Consider the following 26,239-nt stretch of genomic DNA (forward strand, 5'->3'; position numbering starts at 1 on the left):
TCTACACGGAATCCAAAGTCTTCTCTCCTATCGTTCGCCAACTTTTCTTTGCTAAGTCTAAGATAAAACGTAGTTTATAGCTACTAGCTTACAAAACAACTCACTCAAAAACGCTTGATCCCAATTGGACAATTCTGTTATGACACTTTGAAAGTAAAGGATTAATTTCGTGAAGCTATACGGAAAACCTACCATTCAAAATTAGCGGACTTTCTTTATTCAACTCGTTAATCATTTTTAGAATCTGCGCCACTGAACTTTCAATAGAATTACGCAGAACCTATCGAAGAGTAATTTACATGAAAAACGTCCGATTTATTCTCTTCCTATATCCAATCAGCCAGTTTATTTGTGCCAAGCCAAGTTATTCAGTTTATTCGCGGTCAGTCTGCATGTTAGTGAATCAAAAATACCTGGCATTCGGGGTCATCGGCATCCTCCGATTCAGGTTGAAAATCATTTAGGCCTAAAGAATATATGAAAATTTATTACTTAAGTTAGGTACTACATTACCACTGCTTGGTCATTTACTGAATGTGACTTTCTCCCATGCAAGATGATCTCATAAGGTTCCTTGAATTCCGCACTTTCAACCCATGCATGCATCTCGTAATCCCGATAACTATTTCTAGTCTACTCCAATTTGCCCCGCATTCGCCAAGTTAAGTTGATCCATGCATATACACACAGTTAGGGACATGTGGGATAAAGGTGATATAAAATGTATAGGGTGATAAAAATTATCCCACACATATACCAAAAACGAATTACGAAATCTTATATATAGGAAATACGTTCATTCTACCTTTGTATGTGTATTTCTCACCATATTCTTCACGAGAAGTTGAAGCCGTGGATGGAATTGGACGGGATGTACTCAACGAAACAAGAGAATCGATGATAAACGTCATTTCATAGTATTTTAGAAGATCGTTCACCTACATGAGAAGTTCAATGGGTACATGAAGCATGCTAAAAAACAGGTTAAGACACAAAACCATTATTATCGGATCATTACTCAAGTTTTGTTTTAAAATGGTCGTGTCTCGAGGCGTCTCGCCGTTGTACAAAAGCAGATCAACTTGCCAGGTTCACAAGAAATAACCGAAGAGGTATATTCTTGGTCTTTGGTATAACTCACCTTTTCGTGCAACTTTGTTGAGAGTTCGATGACCTCCTCCAAGTTGTTATTGGCTAAAGCGCTAAAATGATGACAAGCGTAGGACAGCTGATTATATATAAATAATTTGTAGATAAAATATGCTCACAATGAGCATACAAATGATGTAGTATTTGTTTAAACCGCAAATAGGAAGCCACTTGCATGCGAATAGCGGCCCTGTATGTCATAGTTCCATGCCCGATCCTGCAACGGAGGCGCTGGCGCTATGCGTTACTTGGGCAGATAAAAAACAGCAGTACTTATATCGGGAATCATATTTTATACCTTTTAAAATTTTTACATATATCCTTAAATGCATGTTTCAACAGTTCCAGTTCAACTAAAAAAGTGTACAAAGAAATTTATTTGTTATGAGAATGCAGCATATTATTGAAGATACATGAATTAATGGTAATTAATTAATATTGCGATTGCGTCATGTGTTTGGCTTCGATTTTATCCTTTAACCCTTATTATTAAAAATATCAGTAAAAATCAAAACATAAATAACGGACAATCCCTTACTTCTTTTATTCTTAGCTCGGTTTGCTCTGTTGTCACCTCCACTTTGCCTGAACATCCAAACAGAGAGATGCAGAGAGTGTTATTACGCCAAAATCACAAGATGGTAAGCTAGTCAAAAGATCTTCGCGCATGCGTTATACACACACTACACGTTTTACGAATCGGAAGTAAAGCAAGGTGTTTTTACGTACGTAAAATAAGCTTCTCTCAGGTTTCCTAGAAGTCTTCTCAACCCTCCTTTACTGTACTTCATTGAATGAGCCGATGGAGCCCCAAACGTAACCACATCATAGCCTTGTTCTAAATAAAGACATTGGCGAAAAAAATAAGTGAAACGCTCTTTCGATGATTACATCATTAATACATTTGGTTTTGGGAGTCCTTCTATATTGGATTGAGAGACATAATCACACTCAAACTCATCGAGTCAAAGATCTACATCACGCCGTATCGATTGCATATATATAAGAGCTTGACTTTCAGTGTCGACCCTTAATCCCTTGTGATTCATGAGAGCGAGGCCCAAATTACGTGATCATCGAAGAAATGCATTAAATGTTGGAATGTTTGTAAAAATATTTTAGGTATACAATATTGCTATAACAGTATATTGCTATCAGGCCGGAATACTGAGCAAAATATAGGAGAAAAAATTAATACCATTCGTCCCATCTATGACTTTAAGTCTTTGCAAATGTAAGTTTGTTGTAACAAACGCCAAGGTCTTGTCCGTCTTCAGGCTGCTTGGTTTAAAATTACGCCAAGATGACACCCCTACATCTTGCCTTTCTGAAAAAATCCAATAAATTCAATACGTCGTAAATTAGGACGAAGAAGAGAATTTTCAACTATCAGGAGTGAATGGGAAGCGAGCGTTACACGCTTTCGTTTGCCCGTCAGTTACGCCTGGATTTTCTCCGCTACTCAGCAAGGAGCTCTCTACAGGTCATGTTCAACATCGCATGGTGAACACGTAATGGATGTGATATTGTGACATTACACTGATGACAGCATGTGGACAGAGTTGCAAAAAAGCTGCGGTACGCGGGTACCACCCGGAGGAAGGTTTGCTTTGAATGAGGTTTGTGAGGAAGGTTAAAAGTTGAGCACTCTCATTGATCACATGCATGTACCAAAAAAACAAATATTTGTTTATGCTGGTTGCCACTTGACTCACGGCATGACGTAACGTCATTTTGAGCTAGGAAGGTTTTCAAAACTTGAAATCCTACCGGAGGAAGGTTGAACTCTTTTTGCAACTCTGCATGTGGAATAGGTAATTGGGGGTGGTAGCTACATGTGACCAACATTGTATGCATGGTCATTCCTCAACATTTATTAAAATGGCAATATGACAAAAGAATATGAAATTTAAAAGTAAGTGTTTCTATTATTACTGCAAGTGATCAAATTTTCGCACCTCTCAAATTATTCAGATGACGAAATGATGCAGTATAATTACTGACTAATTTAAAATGGTTGTCGAGAATTTCCTGACGCACATTGTCCCAATCCGAGTTTAACTATGAATTGAAATTTAAAACATCAACGTTAAGGGCGAAGATAACCTGATAAATCATAAAAAATTGCTTATATTATAGGTACTCCAGACCCTACAGTTTCGTGTTTTACTAAAACTACCAGACATTTCGAAAATTTAAATTTTCCCGACTGAAAGGGTTTTAAAAAACACATTTATATATTTTGAAATAGGGAAATTTCATTTTGATCGAACCATGCAATTTGTACCAAATAATCATGAAAACTTGTAATGAATAAATATGTTAATATTGACAAGAGGGCTCAGACAAACTTCAAGACAGATACTGGACTTTGCCTCGCAATTATAATATATATAGATCAGACTATCCGCGCATCCTATGAAGAAAACCTGTCGGGTTAGCGTCAGAAATTAGATTTCAAACATAAGACCAGTGAAATGAATATGACAGTTATTTATTACAGTTTACTGCATGAGACACATAAGCATGGGTCAAAATTGAGCCCGCCATGCAAGCAATTAATGAAAATAATCACACTGCTAATTGTAGGAAAAAACAAGTTGTCGATATGGCACTTACGTCGCCAAGATTATTTAAGTCTAAAATCTTTTGCTTTTCTTCAGATATGAAAATCTTCCTGTAAGAGGCAATAAGAGATTATGATCGCTGTTCACAATTACACAATTCTTTTAATCATTGCATGATTAACTATAGGCAGTGCAGTTTCATGCATTAAAAAAGTTAGTCTATTCTTTCACATTTCCTCATGAAGTATAATAGCTTGTTAGCGTTACTTGCATGCGTGTGTGATAGCCCTATAATGCAACGTAGAATAGATGTGGATATGTATAAGATAGACATGTAGTCTGAGTATTATTAGTGGCTAAACCTCCTCCCGATAATTAGTTAAGCTGCTCAGTTCGCGCAATAAGGGAAAATATTAAATTTGTTTTACATTTTACGTTTTAAAAAAAGTTTATTTATATTGTTATTATATCGGCTCATCAATGAGTATAGTAAATTTAGGTTTGTTTTTTTGTATATTTATGGTAATTTTGTATTTTGTATATTTATGGCATTCATGGTAATGTTTTTATGAGACAAAAGAGGAGAAAGATTTCATCATTTGAAATACAAATAACACTCGCAGTAAGGTTTTACAAGATAGACTCTTGAAGAACACCTGCGATCATATGCCTGGGCTAGTCAAGTATAGTCAAGAATGGAAATGGGCTCCATGGAGTTGATAAATTGTATCGTCTATCGATCTATAAAGAAGGCTTAAAAGAGATATTACGTAGCAATAGGCCGGGATAGTTTTAGTTTAACAATATTGCCTTTCAGCCCCTCAGAGCAATGCCGAACATAACAGGATGTCTCTTTCTTTATTTGCAAATTTATAATCCGTGTAAACAATGGTACGTAAACGCAATGAATCCGCTTATTCAGCTCAACGTTCATGCATCTTTTGGCAAATGAGTAATTAGTATTAATATAATAACAATATTAATACAAACATGCGGGTCGATTAAAATATCAACAAAATATCCAGATAGGACATTTATTTTAGCCTGTTATTGAACATTTTTCTTGTATGTTCACTGGAGCTGAGTTCCCCATTCTCGTAAAAATTTTGCATATATGTTTGACTGATGGTCTTTGTTTGATGTGTGAAAAACAAGACACTCCACTTCGTGAGAAGGCTCCTCAAATACCTTCATATAATGAGGCTTCATTAATCATATACTTAATCCTAAACAATTCATAGTGTTTAGAAATTATTATCTTTTTCATGAGCAATATCACAAAGCAGTATTACACAATAGTTGAAACCAGCGTACACACTCGGGATTCCGTTCAAATTTTGCTGATGTAACGGCATTTATTCCTACATACGTCATCAGTCGCATAGGCATCCAAATGTCGCAGAAATAGGGGACAACAGGAAAGATGAAACGGAAATATTATTTGTAATTAAAATGAAGTGAACTCATTCATCCATGCAAATCACCGGAGGTGATATTGGCATGTAAAAAAGGTCCATATATACCTCGTGTATATAAGAACAGAAAAAGGTGCAGGGGTTCAGTTGACCAGATATCTAGAGTTGGACAATGGCAGCCTTTCGCTCCAAAACTCTTCTGTTCGCTTTGCTGACAGTTGTTCTATTGGTTTGCACCCGTGGTGAAAGTTATGACTTCAAAGACGAAGCAGAAGGTTTACCATCGGAAAACGAATGGTCGAATATTGACGAAGAGTACCAAGAAGATCATATACGAGTGACACCAAGTTTGATTCAACCATCACGGACAGCAGCAGGCGTTCAGCAAACTCCAACACCACGAGCAACGCCTACTTTGGGCTTTAGCACAACACGAAGGCTCAGGTTTCGAAGGTTCAGATCAAGACGAGCAACGTCAAGAAGAATAACAAGACCACCAAGACCCACAAGAAGGCCAAGACCTACTTTCCGGCCGAGTGTGAGTTATGCGATGTTATTATAAGCCATGCAGTTAGACTGTTAGAGTTAAATCTCTCGTAAACATTATTTGTGCATGCTTTCAACGATAGCCTTATTTATCGCCTATAATGGCGAATAACCCTAAGTATCTTCTATATTTTCATATTAAATACTATATGCAATCATTGCAATGCATGCTTGTGTCTTTAATAAACAAAAAACAACCCAAAAATATTTTAATCTTATTTCAGGTTTGTCCATTTGACTGTGGTCTAACGTGCGTGGTTCCTAGGCGAACGATCTTCCAGCAAAGTTATGTTTGTGTTTTGCCAATCTACACTGGTTGTCAACGGTGCTGCGAAACATATGCTTCATGTCGTAGATCAAATATTCCTCAATGGATATGTTACCAACGGGCATTGGATTGTGTTTGTGGTTACAGATCACGTTATAGAAATATCAGATGCTATGGGCGTAGATGTATCGGGAAATTATTAGGCTAAATATCTTTTGAACTGCGTGCATACATAACTAATATTCATGCATTTATATAGTCACTGGGAACTTCTAGAATTCTTTTTGCAATAAATGATAAAGTGTTAAAATAATAAACATGCAGAAAAACAAAAGTGTTTTTTGTCTTGGTAATTATTCATTTAGAACAATTTGGGATACCTTAGACTTAGCTAGTCCGAACTTATACGAACACATCCAGGCCCGGCAGGCCGAATAGTGAAAAGTTTCAATACGACACAAGGGAGCAGGCCAAGCAAAGTTTATGCACTCCTCAAAATAATATCCGCCAAATTTGCAAGGCAATTACTAATATCCATGTCTCACTATTGTTGTTTTTGTTAAAGACTCGTTCACAATTGCTGCCATCATCGATTATCTTCCTGATAGATGCTAAAGAATAGAGTCATGAATGTCCAAATAAAGTAACCTATTTCTTAGACCACAGTTAATAAAATATACATGGTTGAAGACTAAATTAAAGTATAATACAACTCATTTCTCACAACAACTTCGTTCCTTTCTCGTCACGTGTCTATATTGTATTTGAGCCAAATTTACCAATGGCATTTGTCTTGCTAAGCTCCTCAACCTTGACTTGAAAATATTTTAATTATAAGATTGCTATTGGTTTATCTGTCCAAAATACAATAGACACGTGATGAGAAAGGTACATTTTTTTGCACAAATCTACCTCAACATAGTTAATGAGTTGTATTGTAGTTTTATGTCGTCTCCTCATTCTTAACTATTTCCTAGTTTGCCTCCGTAAAAGCCCCTGAATACTGCTACAATGCCATATAATGTCATGCATAATTAAAATTTCAAACAAAACCGCCATTACCCTGCAAAGTCGACTGCAATGAAATCAGAGAGACACGTCGTAAGGCATATAGCTATAGGAGCCCTGCTGCATGCATATATTCCGTGGTTTTGAGCAGGTAGAGATTCATGATATTTTGTATCAAACAACAAGAAAGCATGAAAAACACGATCACTAAATTAACGAATAAATTTCGTGGTTTAGGCCAGGCCATATGTTAATATTACTATTGCCACAAGTATATCTAATTAACAATTAGATTACGAGCTCGAGATTTCGGGCTTCGCCCTCATCAACTATCACCTCATAGAAATTGAGAGCAAGTAATCTAATTGTTTTAGTAGAATCAGTTCATCCTCAATCAAGTTCATCCTCAGAAACCTCAGAAAACCGCGAGCCGGAGGCCATTTTTCTAAAAAATACGCCAGAAATGCGACTGTTTGCGTACTCGCTATCTATCAACAATTAGATAGCGAGTAGAGTAGCCAATCAAATTTCAGCATTTGCAATAGTATGCTAGTATGATTCTACTAATACAGATTATACAGTTATAATAATAATGACTGCATGCAATGGAAACAACGATAATCACAATGGTAATAATGACTTTTAGTTATTTGCGTTCTTGAAAGGTATTATTTCATCATCTTCGGACGTCTAAGACGTTCAAGGTCACATTTACAGACAGTGATATAGATATAGTATAGAGAAAGGTCTTTATGATGCAGCAGACATCCCCTACTCTATAAGAAAACTTGAAAATAAGGAGCGGATGCTTACGGCAGCTAATAAAAAAACGTTTTGACGCACACGAAATGACATTTTTATATTGCCCTTTGCTGATTATGATTGTTCTCTTCCTGACAACCACGAAAGCCAATGCTTAAAATATAGTGACATTCATGCATGCAAAACATCAAAATCGCAATCTGAAGATATATTGAATTTTGTAAACGAAAGTGCGCAACCAGTAGTCAGGGATGAATATATGTGTGACACTGTGTCTCACTTGCATACACTTCAGTAATGGTTTGTTTCAATAAAGATATTCATTATATTACTTGGATCTATGAAATGCTTAATTCCAAATTTTGCAAAAAGCAAAAAAGATGCTTTTTAAAACGACCTAGCAATTGAAAAAGCTTCTTTATACGCTGTTTCATTCCAGTGAAGATTAAGACTTTGTTGAGTTTTTTCGAGAAGTTGCATGGCATGCATCCTGCCAACAGACACTCTTTAAATAAGTTTGAAAGTCTGGCACATGAAATGAAAAAGGAAGACGGTAACCTAAAGCATCTTTGTAATGAAATAGGTATCATGGGCGTTGACAATCATGGCCCGAAGGGCGAAATCTCATATAAAAGTTGAAATAGTGCATGTATAGTTGTAATACCAGCTGCTCGGCAGGGGATTAAGGCAATGGCATTATACCACAAGATTCACTCGAAAAGTATTCTGTTCGCGTTATTGCTAATTTTCTTGCTGCCATGTACATATGGTGAGAATTATGATGTTTTCGAAGACGAAGCTGAAATAGCATCAGATAACAAACTAATCGATATATCATCAGAAAACGAAGGTGACGAGCCATCAGAAAACAAATTTTTAAGAATAGGAGATGTGTACCGAGCAGATTTTGGACCATGGCGAGTGACACCAACACCCAGAATTGATGTTAGCCTCATTTCAAAATCAACAGCTGCTAGAGCACAGATTTCTTCAACGAAACAAGGCGAATAAAGGCAACACCATCAGCGGTCTTCCTGACCGTTCAACAAACACCAACAGAAAAACACCAACACCACCACGACAAACAACGCGTTTTGTCTTCCGTACAACCCGACGTATCAGGCAATATCGCACTACCAGGCGACCATTGAGTTTTACATCAAGACGACCTCGAAGCACGTCCAGACCACAAAATGTAAGACAATAAAAATGATACTATTATATTGTGGTAATAAATTTTTCGTGCAACGATGGCGTTTTCCCAATTCACATATATGTATACACTCCTTGAAATACTAAAAAATCATTCTCATGCGTCCATGACTGCAATGAAGAAGTGCACTGTTTTTGAATCCATTTTAAAATCATTATAAATATTTTTTAGTTACAGATCAATCAGCTGATTTTGTCGTGGAAACAGTCCCGCTGAATAACCCTAATATACGACTCAAGAACTTGCTATATGACTCATTAACTTGTAGAAACATCCGTGCATGCATGCATGGTTTAAACATATTATCAATAAAAATATGCGCATGCATGCCTCATCAATAGAAATAAAATACGAATACGTATATTTTTTCTTACTGTTTCTACCTATACTTTCTTTTTCTCGTATCAATTTCTGAAGTTTGATCTCGACGCATATTATATGATTCAGATTATAAATTTGAAATTATATCGCGGTATTTAAGCATTTGCAAAAAGGTAAACATTTTAACGTATTATATAGTCGGTAAACTATAGGTAACGACATTTTAGTTCGAGACGAAAACTAATCATTTTACTAAATGAAATATCATATTTACTCATGACTTACAGTAATTGTTGAGGAATTCTGAACGTCAGAAAGCTTTCGCCCATCATATCCACAAACTTCACCTCTGTACCCAAGCTAAAAAGTATCGAATTGACTTTTCAACCCATTATGATGACGCGATCTTTCGTTGCAGTAAAACCACATGCAATACTTACATTGTAGGAAATCTAAATGATCTTTGTAACATATTGTCGAATTTCGGTCTATATAGAAGATGAAAAAAACACCAATAATAACCGGGCGTCACTCTCCTTGATCTATCTTCCTAAGGCACCCTATAACACAACTGCTTCAAACGATTATCGTTTACGCACTTGTTTATTGAGCCACATCTTGGTCTGAACGTTCCATCAGTGTCCGCCTGAAAATAGGTGAAAAATCTTATTTCAAAGATTAAAAAAATACAATCATTAATACTTGACCAATCTTTCAAGGATGCATAATACAATCTATATTACAATAACCTTATATACCTACCAAAGTATCTTGAACAGTTTCAACCTAAAATACATGCATTATAGTATGACATTTTGTTGTGTTAGTTAGAAAGATTTCTCAGTTAAAAGAAAGAAAGATCTTTGATCTTTTGATCTTTGATCTTTAGATCTATTTTGATAAAAATTATTTTACCTTCCAGCCTAAATGTTATTGTCCCTGAGGCCGTTGGAGAGTCCAAGCCACTAAAACAGACAACATTTCGAAATTGTCATGACATTTTGAAACTGTTGACCGCGGAAACATGTAAAGGGTCCGAAAAAAGAAACATGCATGTTATAAAGGGTACACTAGTATTTGTTTATATATCATCCAATATTTATTCTCTGCTTCTCGGAAAGCATAATGATGAACTCACGTAAGAGAAAGTTGAATTTTCTGATTCGTGGAATCCAATATATCCTTGATTGTACAAACTGCCTGACCCAAATGAGTCATCTAAAAAATTCATCTCACTTGAAGAAGAACCCTGACGTTTTGTGCAATAAGACGATTTGTTTGAAGTTAAAAAATTACATACACTATATTTAGTGAACTACTTGCCTCTTCTTTATCTCGGTCGCGAACATCAAAGACAGCAAGTTTTAGTCTTGTTACCTCACTGTAATTTCCACCAGAAGGTATGCTTATAGTCGTCAAGAAATATGGGTGACGTTTTTGCTAAAACACAAGAAAATCCAACATGCACACGGAAAATTGGACAAAAACAGTATTGGATAAAAATCGCCTCAACAGGTCCTGATCATGCTGTAATACCTCTATTATTTCAGTCTGTGCAAGTCTGGACCAAGTTGCTCCAGGAGGGGTCATAGTACTAACAACTATAACTGCATTTGGATATTTATTCTCCACAGTTGGTTTTAGATCATTGCAAGCTGTGTAATAAATTGACAATATTTAGCTTTACTTAACATATTGTTCAGAATGAGTTTTTCAAAATTCTATACATGCTCGAAAGTTATAATTTACATGAACATTACCCATGCTTATTTCCAGCAACGGAGGTTTGTGAAGCGGTTTTGGTGGTTTTGGAGGCTAAAATTGCACGAAAAAATGTGATAAATTCCGCCGCAAACACGTGAGAGCAACTTCCTGAAGCAACCACTCCGTGAGGCTGCCACTATATGTGCACTATATGTTTTCTCATCGACGCAAAGTTTCCGCCAACTAGAGCTGGCGCGGGCGTATCAATCGATAATGCCGACCAGGTTGTTCACTTGTTGAAGCATTAAGAGGCCGGTGGTTAACCTGGTACCTCAGAGTATAAAGATGGGCACAGGTATATACTTACGTAAACAAATGCTTACCTCGCTGTCGTTATCATCACGAAATGGATGGTTATGCGGTAACGGGTGCTAAAATTAACAAGGGCAGTTTGCAATCCAACGGATATATGCATAATAACTAGCTGTGGATAGACTTGACTTCCCATCCCACAGTTCATGCCCATGCCCAACACGATATTGTTTATAATATTGTTTACCTCACCAGTCATCTCGGTAATCTGTTCACATAGTTTTTGTAATTTTTCTTTAAGCTTTTCGTAGCTGCAAGAATCAATCATCATTATATATACTGCATAGTCATGTAAGCTACGGTTCAATGAAAACTTAAAGGCTCGTTTACACTTGCGATTTTTGCTGCGATTTTGTGTGATTTTCTTCTTTTGATAGATGTGAACGAGTAATTAGTTACGAATGTTCTGGTGTATAAAAGCTCTTATTTGAACATCAGTAACTTATCACTCGTTTACATCCATCAAAAGACAAAATCGCATATAGCCTTAACACTAACCTTGCATTTTTTATATGTTTATTCCAGTCGTTATACTCAGCTTCGGAATTCGCCGCAAAATGGTAATGCTGTCCTTCGTCTTGTCTGTCGAACACTAGAAAATAGTAAGCCTCCAAAAATAAGAGCCGCCGTTCTTATAATTAAAATTAATTATTAGTGATGTGAGCAACGTGATGTGACTGATGCAGTTCACCTCCAGGCCCTTCTTAAGACAACTATAGCTATTACTAGAATCCCCCAGAGTTCGTCTTGCCAAAGTTGGTCATGATAAGTGTCAGTAATTGACATTTTTAATATTCGATGATGAATTTTATCCACCTTTAACAGTATCAACACTATACCGAATTAAGTATACCATGCATTTACACTTCATATAAACAGAATGCTGGAGGTAGTAAAAGTTCGTGGATATAAAGAGCTATACATAATTTTTATTTCGAAGCCCCGCCCAAAAATGCTCATGAAAATATCGTGATGAGGGAATTAAACTAATCAAAAGTTAACTCGTTTGTTGAACGTGACACGGTGCGACTTATTAATTACTGAATGAGGTCAAACATGATATGAAAAATAATCAATTTCAACGTTTAGTCTATAATTATTTGACGAACAGATCGTTAGTTTAATGAGGCTATGTGTTCGTTGTTGCATTGTGCATGTGCATGACGACATTTGGCGACGACCTCAATCACATGGTAGTGAAACGTAGCGCAAAACGTTTGTTTCCTGGGCACTTAGTTCGAACTGATAGGATAGAACTGATGATAGATAAAAAATAGCCTTTGCATCGTCGTTTGGAGTTAAAAAAATATCGTATTTTGCATATCTGTTTATCTTTTCCTTCTCCTGAAAGCCTGGTCTGTCATGACGGCAGGCCGGCATTACGATGAAAACAGAATATCACATTTTCACAAATTTTACTGATAAGAATGTGAACACATGGCGCGACATGATGGCGGCTACCTCAAGTCACGTGGACGAGTTTGTAATCTCAAAAGTACACATTTTTTTTGAAATGCAAATTTGGGACTTGAGGAAAAACTAGTAATATCTTTTGATTAATTATATTAGACCCATCAATATACAGCCAATCTTTAAAACGTAAAAGCTTGATGTTATGGGAATACGTGAAATCCATATTATAGAAGTAGTGATGTTTCAAAGACAGCCGGAGAGACATGTATAGATGGCATTTCCATATCAATATTGTCATATTTGCCAAGAGTCATTACGTCTTTATCTCATTTTTCTATTTAACCATCTGGCACTTAGTCTTAGATGATAGGCCAAATAAAACAAAAATTATTCCAGGCTATCAAAAGTCAGTTTAAGCAATTATAGAGCTCTTGAAATGAAGAAACATGACGCGAAACGAAACGTCTACAACACCAACTGCAGAATTTGAAAAATATTTGGAATATTGCGTTTGGGAGAATTTAAAGTTGTTACTTGTCACTGGCTTTCATTGCCGGCCATGCTATATCAACCATGTCGTCTGTTTAACTTACAATTTCATACAAACGCTCTTGATAATAGTTCTCAACTATCTAGCTATCCATGCGTTTTGGAAATCGCCGCAGTTAAAACGGAAAACTTCGTTTTTCGTTGTAATGGTTTTATCTTCAAACGACTTAGCAGCTGGACTCATTGCAGAACCGCTGTTTTTGCTACATCTGAGCAGGGAAATACGTGGAAATGAAAGATGTTTTAATGTCATGATGAGCAACCTAGCAATTGAAATACTTGTGTCTGCATCAGTTGTCACATTTTTGGCTCTAAATTTTGAAATATATTTGTCAGTCATACATCCAGTTTTTCATAGGGAAAAAGTAACGAATAGACGTATTTTCAAAATCGTTTTAATCCTTTGGTTTGTCCATTCGTTACGAGCCTACTTTTTTATATATTTCATCGATCAAGGAACAGTGAAAGTAATACAAACCGTATTTATAACACTAACTATGCTAGCAATGGTTTTTATGCATACAAGAATTTTTTTGGCAGTATATAACAGACGTAGGATTGACGTTATCACTGGTCGTGCAAACATTAAACGTCGAAAGGCTTTTCTGCAAGGAATACGCGATGCTAAACATGCTTTTTTGTTTTGTTTTGTACATTCAGTTGCTATCTGCCTTCTGCCATTGAGGCTAGCTTGACGCCAAAAGCAACGTTTAAAGCAATCATTTTAAGTTCTTGGAGTACGACACTCATTTTCTCACTATCAGTTCTTAATTCCATCTTGTTCTATTGGCGCAATAAGTTATTGCGGAAAGAAGCATTACGTTGTCTTCGAATAAAATTTTCACACTGATATTTAAAATACAAAGTAGTATACTCATGTAAGATATTTTGAACGTAGCATTTTAACCTATTCATATTTTCAATGTAATAATATTATGTAATGATATTTGAAATATTGGTGACAACGCGGGTCACATCAGCAAGACGAGTCGAGGTCATTAATTAACCACCAATAATATGCAATATTCATTCTCTTCTTTCAAAATATATTTACGAGAATATAAGAGTTCTGTATAACTATCATTAATTTTGCAGAAAGGCTGTTTGCATAATCAGATCGCAAGTTGTGCAGTTTGATTTTGTGTAAATATCAATTGCATGATTTGGGAGTGACTTGATCTTTTATACAATGCCTGATTTTTAAACAATTTATCCTATTAGGAAATACTAATCTATTGCATATGAGTAATGCAATGTAATAGATTTAAAAATTGTGAAAAATCTCACCAGTAACATATAGAAAACCTCATTTACATTGTCTGCTTCAAAATTTCCTCTGAAGCCTCCTAGGATAAGAGTGCTTAATCTCCAGCCTCCAAAAATACCTTGTGGATGCCATCCAGGCTATGATAGGAAATATTGTTACAGGATTGGGCCCCCTAACAAAAAAATTTTAACCCTGGCCCCAAAAATCTTCTGTGTGGCCCTGAATGAAAACAATCAATTGGTGGTATACCTAGAGTAAATGCATATTTCCTGCTAGAGTTTACATCTTTACTGATATTGCATCTCTCTAAAACCAACAAACCAGCAAGTTCAGAGGTCTAAAAACATAATATAAAACATTGAATGTAATTTGAACAATTTACTTATTGTACCATGAACAATCACATGAATCATAAATGCTTTGGTTATAGCAAACATTCAAGTTGATTATCAATTGCATACATAGTGAAAGGAGTTACATAAAGAGGCAATTATATATTCATAACAGATCAGTGTGAGTACCTTTTCACTTCCTTTACAATAAAATAAAAGATTTCCTTTTAATCTACACCATCTTTCTGTATATGCTGTTAAAAAAACATACAGTATACTGTGTGACTGGTACTCACATCTCATTTCAGACTTACTGCTAATTACTTCAGTCATTGTGTTGTGTAAATATTATACACAAAATACAAAATGTACTATGATAAGACCATTCTGTGAAACTTGGCAATTCAAGATTAGTGGAGTTCGAAGTTTGAGTCCCTGGGGATCGATGTTGATCCTGACCACTTGCGTCTAATATGACCTAGTATTTGCCTGTTAACTTTGCATCAAATTTGGTATAACAACTACCTAGGTTTTTTGGCTATTGTAGGAAGTTGTTCTATCAAAATTGATATGAAGTTATTTAAGTATGCTGCCACGCTGCTCAATGGTTATAATGGGGGGCTAATGAAGGCATTAGCCTATCAATATGACATTAATTATTTAATCCTATAAATACTGTATACACAGTATATTGTGGCTTTCTTATGTCATGCATTTTCAGTCAAATCCAGAATGCACCTAATCACCCTCAAGCAAAATGCAGGTCTTCTGTATGCTAACTAAATACACATTTGTACACTCAACACCTGGGGTAACTTTGCTAAGTGTCAATATATATTAAAGCTAGTCAAACAAGGTACTGGCAGTAGTGAAGGAGTGCCAAAAGGGTAAATGCTTATGGTGCTCAGAGGGGTCTGTCTGCTGATTTTCCTCTCTTAATAGTATGAGGTATATCAGTTAACAACAGTATTGTCACATTATCAAGAGTCAAGGAAGTGGAGCCAGTCAGTCTTGCCAACTTTATCACGTAAACCGGGTGTAGAATGGTGGATATTATATCGAATAATATTATATAGTATAGCAATTCAGATATAGACAAACTATAAAAAGAACAAACTGTTTCCTGGAACAACACTTACACTCAGTTCGCTTCAAAAAAAAACCATCTCTTTCTTTCAACCACAATAAACCTTGAAGATCAAAAGTTTCAGCTGGTTGGAGAGCGATAAACGCTAATTCCTTTTGATTAAACCTCATATTAATAGCACAGCCATATAACAGTTTTTATTATAGTTCTAGTTTATTTAAAACATATTGATATTGCTATGGTTCAACAGACATATTTAGTGCAAATTATACGTATTTTATATTTAAAACAGGAAGTTTATATTGTCCACCAATTGTTGTCATCACCATGATACCATCGTTCAAACGGCGGCAGGAGTTTTGTTTACACTTGTAGGTGATGTTAGCCCTTAGCTTCGCTCTCTTTGCATAACGTGCCGGAAAAACCTCGAAAAACTGTTGAAATTACTCATTGTTAAAGTTTGTTAAACTAAGCCCAGTTCATTTTGATGGTTGGAGTTTGATGCAAGTCATGCAACTTATAAAATGCTAAGTAAGAAATTTATACGGATATATTCTTAGCGTATTTAATACGGAATTTGGGAGGAAATCTAAGGAATTTCGTCGTATCCAGAAATCCAAGTGAGAAATCCAGATAACGACGAACGAAGATGGCTGCTCCACCAACTCGTGATCGAACGGGTACTTTGAGATCAAATCCCGCATTTCAAGGCGATAGTAATCTTTTTCATGGATCTAAAATCCCAACAGAAGTTCGAAAAATGGTACTTAAATGGTTCGAAAAATGGAACTTTTCCACCTTACTAGCCTAAAGGTGGAAAAGTTCAAGAAGCTTTTAGAAGGTATATTTTGTTATCACCTTTGGTGATCTCATAATTTTCATAATTATAATCCAGTATTCCAGTATTCTTTCTCCTATATACAAATTTTCATATGTGTGCTTAGACCTCAACCTGTCTTAATTGTGCACAGCATCACATACACCCATCACTATGAAAAATGAGGAAAAACACCAGCACCCTGAAATCACTGGACTTACCCTCAAATACATTGTAAAATGTGCACACACCCTGCATACCTATATGTTTCTAATTTCCATAAGTTTGAGGGGCACAAAAAACCCAAGACGATCATCGGAGATTGCAAGCCCAGTATTAACCCATATTGGTTTTATTATGGTTGAAGAGATGCCCTCCACATAATATGTGATATCATATACGGTACACTATCTTCAGTTGGCTATCTAAGATTATCTTTTTCTCTATCTTTTTCCATAGTATTCTCTCTTGCAGTATATATAAGCAAATTGATAATTGTTTAAATACCATGTCAATTTATTTTATTTAGTAGTCCAACATTCTCTTGAAAATTATGAAGTTGATCAAGACATACTGTGTAGTTTGAGAGATAAGAATATTTCTGAGGAGTCTGTTTTACAAATATTTTCTGGATTACATAAAATAATGAAAGCAACATTGAGACAGACACTAACATCAATAAAGCAAGAAACTTATAAAGCTGAATTATTATCCTACAAGTAAGCTTTTGAAATGTGCACTTTGAATTTTAATAATCTATACATGAGTTGTAACTCTCTTTTAGTTGACTTACCTATTTTAATGTACATTTTTTTCTACATATTTGTGAATATTTTTAGAATTCCTGAAAACATTGTTAATGAAATCATGGTGAATGTATTCAAGAGGTAGGCTGAATAATGAGGGTTGACCCAAAAGTGCTGATTCAATACAGGAAAACCTTCTCTTTGCATTACCACATGACCCAAATCCTATTATATTTTGGTGTTCAAATTGACAGTTCCAATTAGTCCATATAATTTGAATATATCATTCATGCATTGCTAACTTTAAAAGAGTCCCCCAAATGACCTGGCAGCTCATTTATAACTTTCGTTGTTAATTTTTTTCCACATTTGTTCTAAAGTATAAAATGTGCAGTGAGTCTTTTCAAACTGGAATGGAATGTACATTTCATATATAACTTTTTTCCTCTAGCCATACTAGGGTTGAAACTGGTGTATTAAGCAATAGGATAAGATTGCCAGGGCTGCAATCTTTGAAATGGAGAGTAGATGTGACAATATCGACCAGGTATAAAACCCTGACCTCCTAGTTTACCGACCAAAGTTGGGAAGGTCAAGTGTCTCAAACTATTATTAATTAAATAGCTCACTTAATCGAGTGCTGGTGCCAACAGTCTTTATGGAGGTGAAAACAAGTGATGGCAGTATAAAATCATTTGAGGTGGGAAATTAATATTTCTACAGCCAAATGTGCCAATGTTGTAGGATTAGACTTGTAAGGTTGAAATCAGTTCTCCAAATGTTATCATGTAATGCATGCATATCACTGTAATCTAACTCCAGAATGTCATCATACACTTGCTTTGTCTTTAGGTTTCCCTGTCAAAATTTAATGAACTGGAGTATGATGTAGCATACCTGTTGAAAGAAATGGAAGACTTAGAAAAACGTAATATTTTAAAAATCGAAGATTAGGAATGGTTTCGTCCATGCTTCGTTCGCCTTTGTACTGAAAATAATTTTATCAATATGTAATGCTATAATACATGGGTTGTAATCAAAACCTTCGCAGGCAAGGAAAATACTATTTCGTGTGTGGTCACTGTGGAAACAGCGCCATTAATTAATAATTTTTAATTACACAATGTATATCATAATAAGTACGTTGCGAATTTCTAATTAGAATTAGAACCTTTAGAGTACAACCCACAAGGATTTATGAGAGGTGTTAATCGAACATTTTGAACGTTGTAAATTTTATCTTGCAATATGACGACAGGAATTCGTGTTGTTAACGCGCTAGAGGTTGGGACAGATATAGGTAATTGTTTTATAGAGCTTTGCATCGGAGATATTACAGCTTTGCCGAAACAGGACGAAGTTGATGTTCTTGTTTTATCGGCGTTTCCAGGTAACTATGTATGTCCACTTTGCCAGATTTTTGCTAGTTCAAACAATCTTGTAGTTCTGAAGGTACGGGGTTAATCGATTGCAGAGTAACTGAAATAGAAAAATAGATTTGTTAATTTTTAACTTTGCTTGTCGGCCGTCTCAACAGTCAACAACCTTGGGGTTTCGTATGGATAATTCCGACGTTTTAATGAATTTGCTAGTGAAATTGAGGGAATTGTTCACCTTTGTAGCAGACTAGTGGTGCGTTTTTGACAGTGTATTTATATTAAATAGGGCCAAAGTGCAGCACAAGATTATAAACAATATTTGCTGGCCTGTCATGATATTTACTTTGTGGCTTTACTCGCGCGTAGCTTAAATTTTAATTTGAAACATGATAATGAAGCATCCTGACTATTTATTATGTAAGAACATATTGAGAAAACGTTCAAGACTGAGGGTAAAAATTTTTTATCAGGTTCTATCATGGATGATAAAAACACTATTAGTATGTTTTTATTATCCATGGTCATATTCATCAATCAAATTGCATACCACGCATACTTTAATAAATAGTTGTAAAGTTGCTATTAAGAAAGAATTAAATTGCTTTTTTTTTCAGTAATTATTAGAGTAATTCCCCTACCCCACCCTTGATATCCCATCCTAATTTATGAATTCTCCTACCCTACCCTTGATACGGAATGTATCTACCCACTAACCCATCATAGAAAAACCCTAGAAATAAGGTACATGTAGTATATACATTGCACCACACAAAGATACAATATAGGCATTAGCTAGGCTGCAGAAATAATCTCTCCCTTCATTAATTGCATTGCTTTTGTACACAAGCAGTGTATAGTGCAGTATGCTTTATGCTTACCAATTCGTTTACAAGTCGATCTGATGTAATCTATTAATCAAATCATTATTGCTAGTTGATGACCTGGTAATATGCAAAAAATCATATATACCTTTAATTGCACTTCTGTTAAAATTATGTGTAACATTTTTCAATATGAGGCATCAGACTTCTTTACTGTGCAGACAATCCATCCTTGTTTGGCAGCCTTTTAACTTCGATATATATTTCTGCAAGCGTACTCAGTTGGGGGGCAATGTGTTGAAAACTTTCTATTAATCTATTGTAAGTAATAATTTAACAATCAAGGGCCAGTTTGGTGTTCTATGAATGTCAATTGAGACTACATTCTCTATTCATCAGCTGCTTGAAAATAAGGATGATGACTGCCTTCTGAAAATTCCCTAGATTTCCACCACCAAGGAGTTTTGCAAGATTGGGTTGTGCAGTTATGCAGTTAAAATCATGAACAGCTTGTGCGTGGCTGAGTAGGCTAGAATTAGAGTAAATGCTTCACCTTTTATTTAGGGAGGTTCCCCAATCCTGTTGGGAATGGTTGTAATGTATTATTAGCCCAATGTTTGGCACCATCCCATCTCCTAGCTGGGCTAGTGAAACATAACACAAAACTTAAAACGCACTAAACCAAATGGTCATTTTAATTCCGTGGACTGTCATGTGTTCCTAAAAGATATCTATTTCATCATCTAGTTTTCTGTTAATGCGACGACGATATCAGTTCAGGCTCGCCTATTTATGATAACATCATGCAGCTGCATTGTCATCAGGAAATTTCAGTCACCTGCTTTGAATCAAGCGTCCCAAACTACCGTACTGGGGCCGGATTTTTCAATCGCTCTAAAATCGCCCGTTGATCGTTGTTGGCTGAAACTTTGATTATATCTTAGTATTCCTAAATTGAGGATCCTCTTTAATAATTGTTGCTTCCAAAGCTAGAATTTTATTGCTTTTCAAATATTTTTAGGAACTGGTTGAAATGAATCACTACCCGGTGGATAGCGCTATCCAGCCTCCGTACAACCGACCCCCTGGATATTAGTCCTCATACAACTGACCAGTTTACTCTCTGATTTCCTGTATTCTCCGGCTAAATTACTAAGCAATTGAAATATAAACAAACTGGAAAAACAGCAGATTTAATTTATCAGTCAGAGTGATCTAATTTATGATTACCTTGCCCTTGGGTAGGAAACCAAGGCGAGGGGGATAAAAAAGGATTTCATCAACTAGGGCCATGCATAGGCCAATAAGCCCATATAATGGCGTTTAACATTATTTCAGGTGATTACAGTCCTACACCAAGTTCTCTGATTGGACAGTTGTTGTTAAGATTGGGGATAAGTGTAAAACAACTGGCCAAAGACAAAGAAGAAGATTTAAGAAAGCTCTATTCTTGTTGGTGGTCCAAACCTTTACCAGATCATCTCAGTTTTAGAAAAATACTGTGTTTTGAAGGGGGGTAAGAGTAAGGCCTTGATTGTAATTATGAAAGCTACAAAAATTGGAGTCAATTTCATCATCGATTGTTTCATCGTGTATAGGCGTAACATCTCCAGAAGTGTCGGTCAAGTCGTTGAGACAAAGTCCAATGCTGTGTACGTAAAAATGCAGTTACCCACACCCAACCTCAATTATAGCCTTGCCCTCCCCCCACTGATGACTGATCGATGTTGAGAAGAAAACGTTGATCAAATGTTCAGACTTCGCCAGACTATACATTTATATCTAGGATGAATGGAGGGAGAATTATAACGACATAAGAAAAATCTCGAGTTTTTGACACAATGTCATGGATGTGTTAATTCCAACTCTCTTTTTCAGCGTAAGTCCAAGACAAAGATGCTCAAGCTTCTCGTGGATGCTGCTGTACATTGGATGAAAGCCGGCTTACCTTTGCGTTCTTTGAAAATTGTCATATTTTCCAGGAATATTGACAACATAAGCAAAGGTGATCAGCCACTTTTTGACTTATTTAAAGAATTGAAATCCAATCATGAACAAGAAGAAGAACAAGACGAGGAGCAAGACCAGGTACATACATAACAAATAATCAGGCATACACATTAACTGTAAAAATGTAATATACCTTAGCTTAATGTATCATGCAGTCTCTGACACATATATACTATTTGGTTTCGTTATATAGATTGAGTCTGAAGGATACGACATTTATTTGTCCTACAGTGAAGAAGACGTGAAATGTGTTGACGAAGTAGTTGATGTTCTACTTAAGAATAGAAGCAATATCCGGGTTTATACGACCATTCAAAAGCTTGATCTGGAAACGTCCTGGCAAAACCAACTGTACGACATCATTAAAAAGTGCAAACGTGTCATGGCTCTTATTACTCCGTCGTTTCTCGAATCAACGCGCTGTACAGAGCAATACAATATTGCATTATGTCACAGCCGTAAAATGCAAGAGAGTGTCCTAATGCCGCTGTATATTACTGATGTGCCATATATGCCAACCTACATGAGAATCACACAGTATATTGACTGCAGGTGTCAATCTTAGATTCCAAAGTATCGCTTGATATTTTTGATTTGACTTAAGCTTGAAAAAAGCCTTGCTTGTCAATTTTGTTAGCATACTGTACTTTAATTTTGTGTTTCTTCTGCGGTGCCCCAGTCTTGAACCACGCAAGGCAAACTCCAACCTCGTTTAGGTCACCTCAACACGCTTCGCTCTTTGATTACCCACAGTGCTTAGAAGTGTGTGATCTTTCTAATGGACTATCTAGTGAACTGTGCTTGATTAGGAACGTAATTAGGAACGCTACTTTTATATATTCATTTGGTCGGTCCTAACACACCTAAAAATAAGACATCTTATCTTGCTCGGCATAGCTGTAAATGAAGAATTTGTGCATCTTTTTGAACAAAAATAGCCATTGATTGAGAACTTTTTTGAACTCTAAAGTGTCTCTAAATATTGCCTTTTGGTTTCCAGGATTAGTTTTCAAGAGAAATTGAATGCTGCCTGTATCACTGTTATCGGTAGTCTTAAATGCGAAACGATTGAAGTCGCAACAAAAGAAAACACACCCAAGCCTGCGAAACAAAACTACGATATTTTCTTATCCTACTCCCACTGTAATTCAGACCGTGCGATGCAGATTATGAAAGAGTTACAACATCAGAGACCTGATCTTAATATATTTATCGACACAGCTGAGTTAAAGGCTGGTGGAGCGTGGCAGCTTACCTTGTACACTGCTCTGAGTAAGTTGAATGTTATTTGCTAAAATTATATAATAGAATTAAAGGCCTGACCTTAAGATCTACACTTGCGATTTTCACTGCGATTTCAACCGGCCCCAGAGCATTCGTAACTTATTAACTCGTTCACATCAATAAAAAGAAGAAAATTGCACGTAAAATTCGCAAGTTGAAACGAACAAATTGTCAAAGGGTCCAGCTAGTGAAAATACTGCGACGTGGTTAGACAATATGCAACATAACATTAATTTACTCGAGTCTACCGCTTTCTGGCGTATTCGACGGACTCAACCATGGTCGAATCCGCCATTTTCCGGCAGACTCGCCCATGGTCGAATACACCGTTTTCCGGCGGACTCGACCATTAGTGAATAGTATACAATAAAACACGCAATTGTTTAGTATACCAGGAGGCACTTGGTATGCCCAACAGCTATAGGCTATACGCTATCCTTCACGCGGATAGTATGGCGGTTAACGGTTGTACCCGTGCGGCCACTGAATTTGCGACTCTTTATTTCAGACTGTTCACGTTTCGTGATTGCCCTGATTTCAAATGACTATCTTCATTCTAAAGTCTGCAATGAAGAAATTTGTCTATCTATTGCACTTCAACTTCAAGACAAGTGCAAAATCTGGCCGATCGTGATTGAACCGCTTGAAGCAAACATTGATTGGTTGAATATGTTGTCACCTGTAAATTGTTATGACGATAATGGAGAGGGAAAGAATAATTCCATGTCTTTTTTATGTAATCATTTTCTTTTGAATGTGTTTGAAGGTAATTTTCTCATGCATCGATTGCTGAGTGTCGTGCATGTGCAGTTTCCGAAATTTAAGGGTTATATAAAAAACAATTTCAGCGTTTGGACATTTGACAGGGTGTGATTTGAGTTATGGCTATCAAACCATGAAGCTTTTAACTGAATTTATTATTTAACTTCTTTTATTATATATAGGTTGTGCAGGAAACTCCATTTTATCTGAAAATATCCATTTACAAACATGTTTAGAAGAATCTCGATCGTTCTTTTTTGAAGAAGATTTTATTTCTTTGGTTGTTGATGCACCCAGTGAAGTTGTTAGAAAGAAAGGAGACGGCACCTCGACGTTTTTACCAAAAGATCAAAGTTGCAATGTGGACATTTACATTATCTGTTCTTCAGAAGATATTGATTCCTGTTCCCTGCTAAAAAATATCATTACGTCGCAAAATGGATCGCAATTTACTGTGAAGGTCTCGACAGACGAAAATGCTTCCACTAGGTTAACGTATTTAGACAAAGCTTGGTTAATCATTCCCTTGTTGTCTAACAGTTTCATGCAATGCCCCGAATTGGTTCATGAACTGAATATCGCCTGGTGTCGTCAAAGAGATTGTTTAAGCTTGTGTTTTCTGGCAATTGTTATAGAACAGTTACCAAATAATCCAACTTATGTCAGTCTGTTTCCTTGTTTTTTCAACTGCGAAGATGGCCGCTGGGTCAAAGATGGTGAAACACTCAAGCTATTTCCTTCAGATGAACTAACTCGTGTTTATAAAAGCTGTCAATGCCCTATTAATGTTGTACTTTGCTTCATGACTGTAGTAGATCATATACAGCAGTGGCATAATGGTAGCCATTGCCTTGTGCTTGGCACACACAACAAATTATTTAATTGTCTTCATTTAAATGCATGCATTCAACAACATAAAGAAATGTTATCAAAGTGTGATGAAGAAGCACGGGAAAAAGAAGTTGTTTCTAGTACTTGTTCAACGAAAGGAAACGATAAGATAACTGATGAGACGGCTCGTGCTGCTGATGATGATAGTTTGAAGCCATCTGCACCAAATGAATGTCAAAACCAAGATTCGCTTATTTCTAGTATTTCTAGTTCTAGAAGTACGACTGCAGAGAAAGATGAAGTACCAACTGAACAAGGCAATGGCGTAGTTCGTGCTGATAATGATGATAGCTGCTTAAGGCCATCTGGAGCAATTGAAAGTCAAAACCACGATTTGGTTTTACCACAAGAAATAAAACATCCTGACAAACCAAGCTCAGATGTGAAAGTGATCGAGTCGCAGCAGATGTCCAATATTGAAAATATTGACAACCATAGTGCTGACGATTTGGGTAAAGAAACATCAGTTAAGAGCAGGCATGAAAAGAGACTGCTTAGAAAGAATGATCCTTCTTTTTCGTGTATAGTAATTTGATAATTTCGGTCAGTTGTGAACTTAAATTTGACGGACGCAATTTGAAGATGATTGGGTAGGAAATTGAAGGAGCGAAGAGGGATTGTGTAAGTAGGAATTATCAGCACTATTCTGAGACTGACTTCCTTTTTAGTAACAGTATAATACTATTAATAGTAAACACGCAATTATGCATAATTGCTTTTTCCAAATCGGGAACGTTTCATCAAAAAACTCATTGACATTACAGAGCTGATTTAGGTATACTCAAGTGAGGCCATCCGATAAACATTGCGAAATCGGAGGTAAATAAAGTCTCGCAATGCAAACTTTTGGCTTCATTCGCGGGTGACTCGCGAGATTACTGCAGATGCAGAGCAAATTTGAAAGCAATTTAATTTTTCGAGTAATTTTTTGTTTGTTTCATGGTTTTAAATGTGTTTTTTTTATGGAATTATAATGGAATTAATCTTAAATTCAACCAGGTGAACTGTTTTACGAATTACAACTGGAGTTGCCAATCGGATTGGAAACAAATTCTCTCAAACGGAACAAGTTTACAGCGATGTGCAATTTTGACAACATTATTACGAAACGGATATCCTAAAAGCTAAAATTTCATCGCAAAATACACTTGGTAGACATTGTTTAACATTATAAGTTTAAGTTTATTTAATTCTAAGTTACTAGATGGCAAAAAAATATTCTTGCATTGTCACGCTAGGCTCTATGCTTTTTCCTTGCAAGTTGCAAAGAACATTCTTACTCCGTATTTCCAAAAATAGGTCCATAAAATGCATTCTGCTAACATCAAGAATGTCTCAGCCGGCTGTAAGCGCTAACAAAATCAGTTATTTAACTCCCCAAAAAAAATTTTTCGGGGAGTTTTTATCAAATTTACGAAATCACAAAAAAAACATTTTGTTTTGGCCGTGTTTGTTTTTGCGTGTAAAGACTGGGGGTGACTTAGCTTCAACTTCCTGTCAGAAGTATGTCAGAAGGTAGCGTTCCAATTATATTCATTTCACTGAATTACACTGAT

The 26,239-nt window shown here is 36.1% G+C and overlaps 3 protein-coding genes and 1 pseudogene across 3 annotated transcripts; 3 read left to right on the top strand and 1 right to left on the bottom strand.

Moving 5' to 3' along the window:
• Position 1: 1 nt before the first annotated feature.
• Positions 2-16,269, bottom strand: LOC114540631 (annotated as a pseudogene).
• LOC114540615 lies at positions 5,092-6,289 on the top strand. Its single transcript, XM_028560737.1, has 2 exons — positions 5,092-5,669; positions 5,902-6,289. Exons 1-2 carry the CDS (start codon positions 5,304-5,306, stop codon positions 6,151-6,153), a joined length of 618 nt encoding a protein of 205 aa, XP_028416538.1. The 5' UTR covers positions 5,092-5,303; the 3' UTR covers positions 6,154-6,289.
• A 347-nt stretch (positions 16,270-16,616) lies between the features above and the next one.
• On the top strand, positions 16,617-18,765 carry LOC114540609 (COMM domain-containing protein 5-like). The gene is made up of 6 exons (XM_028560732.1): positions 16,617-16,814; positions 17,320-17,509; positions 17,630-17,677; positions 17,988-18,083; positions 18,161-18,236; positions 18,389-18,765. The coding sequence occupies exons 1-6, from the start codon at positions 16,745-16,747 to the stop codon at positions 18,488-18,490; spliced, it is 582 nt and encodes a 193-aa protein (XP_028416533.1). The 5' UTR covers positions 16,617-16,744; the 3' UTR covers positions 18,491-18,765.
• Positions 18,766-18,773: 8 nt separating this feature from the next.
• LOC114540632 lies at positions 18,774-25,624 on the top strand. Its single transcript, XM_028560753.1, has 8 exons — positions 18,774-18,926; positions 21,075-21,252; positions 21,335-21,461; positions 21,549-21,824; positions 21,940-22,298; positions 22,747-23,018; positions 23,539-23,796; positions 23,975-25,624. Exons 1-8 carry the CDS (start codon positions 18,785-18,787, stop codon positions 25,216-25,218), a joined length of 2,856 nt encoding a protein of 951 aa, XP_028416554.1. The 5' UTR covers positions 18,774-18,784; the 3' UTR covers positions 25,219-25,624.
• Positions 25,625-26,239: the final 615 nt, after the last annotated feature.

Source organism: Dendronephthya gigantea, unplaced genomic scaffold (assembly GCF_004324835.1).
Source record: "Dendronephthya gigantea isolate DGI-Jeju-01 unplaced genomic scaffold, DenGig_1.0 000243F, whole genome shotgun sequence".
Classification (NCBI taxonomy): domain Eukaryota; kingdom Metazoa; phylum Cnidaria; class Anthozoa; order Malacalcyonacea; family Nephtheidae; genus Dendronephthya; species Dendronephthya gigantea.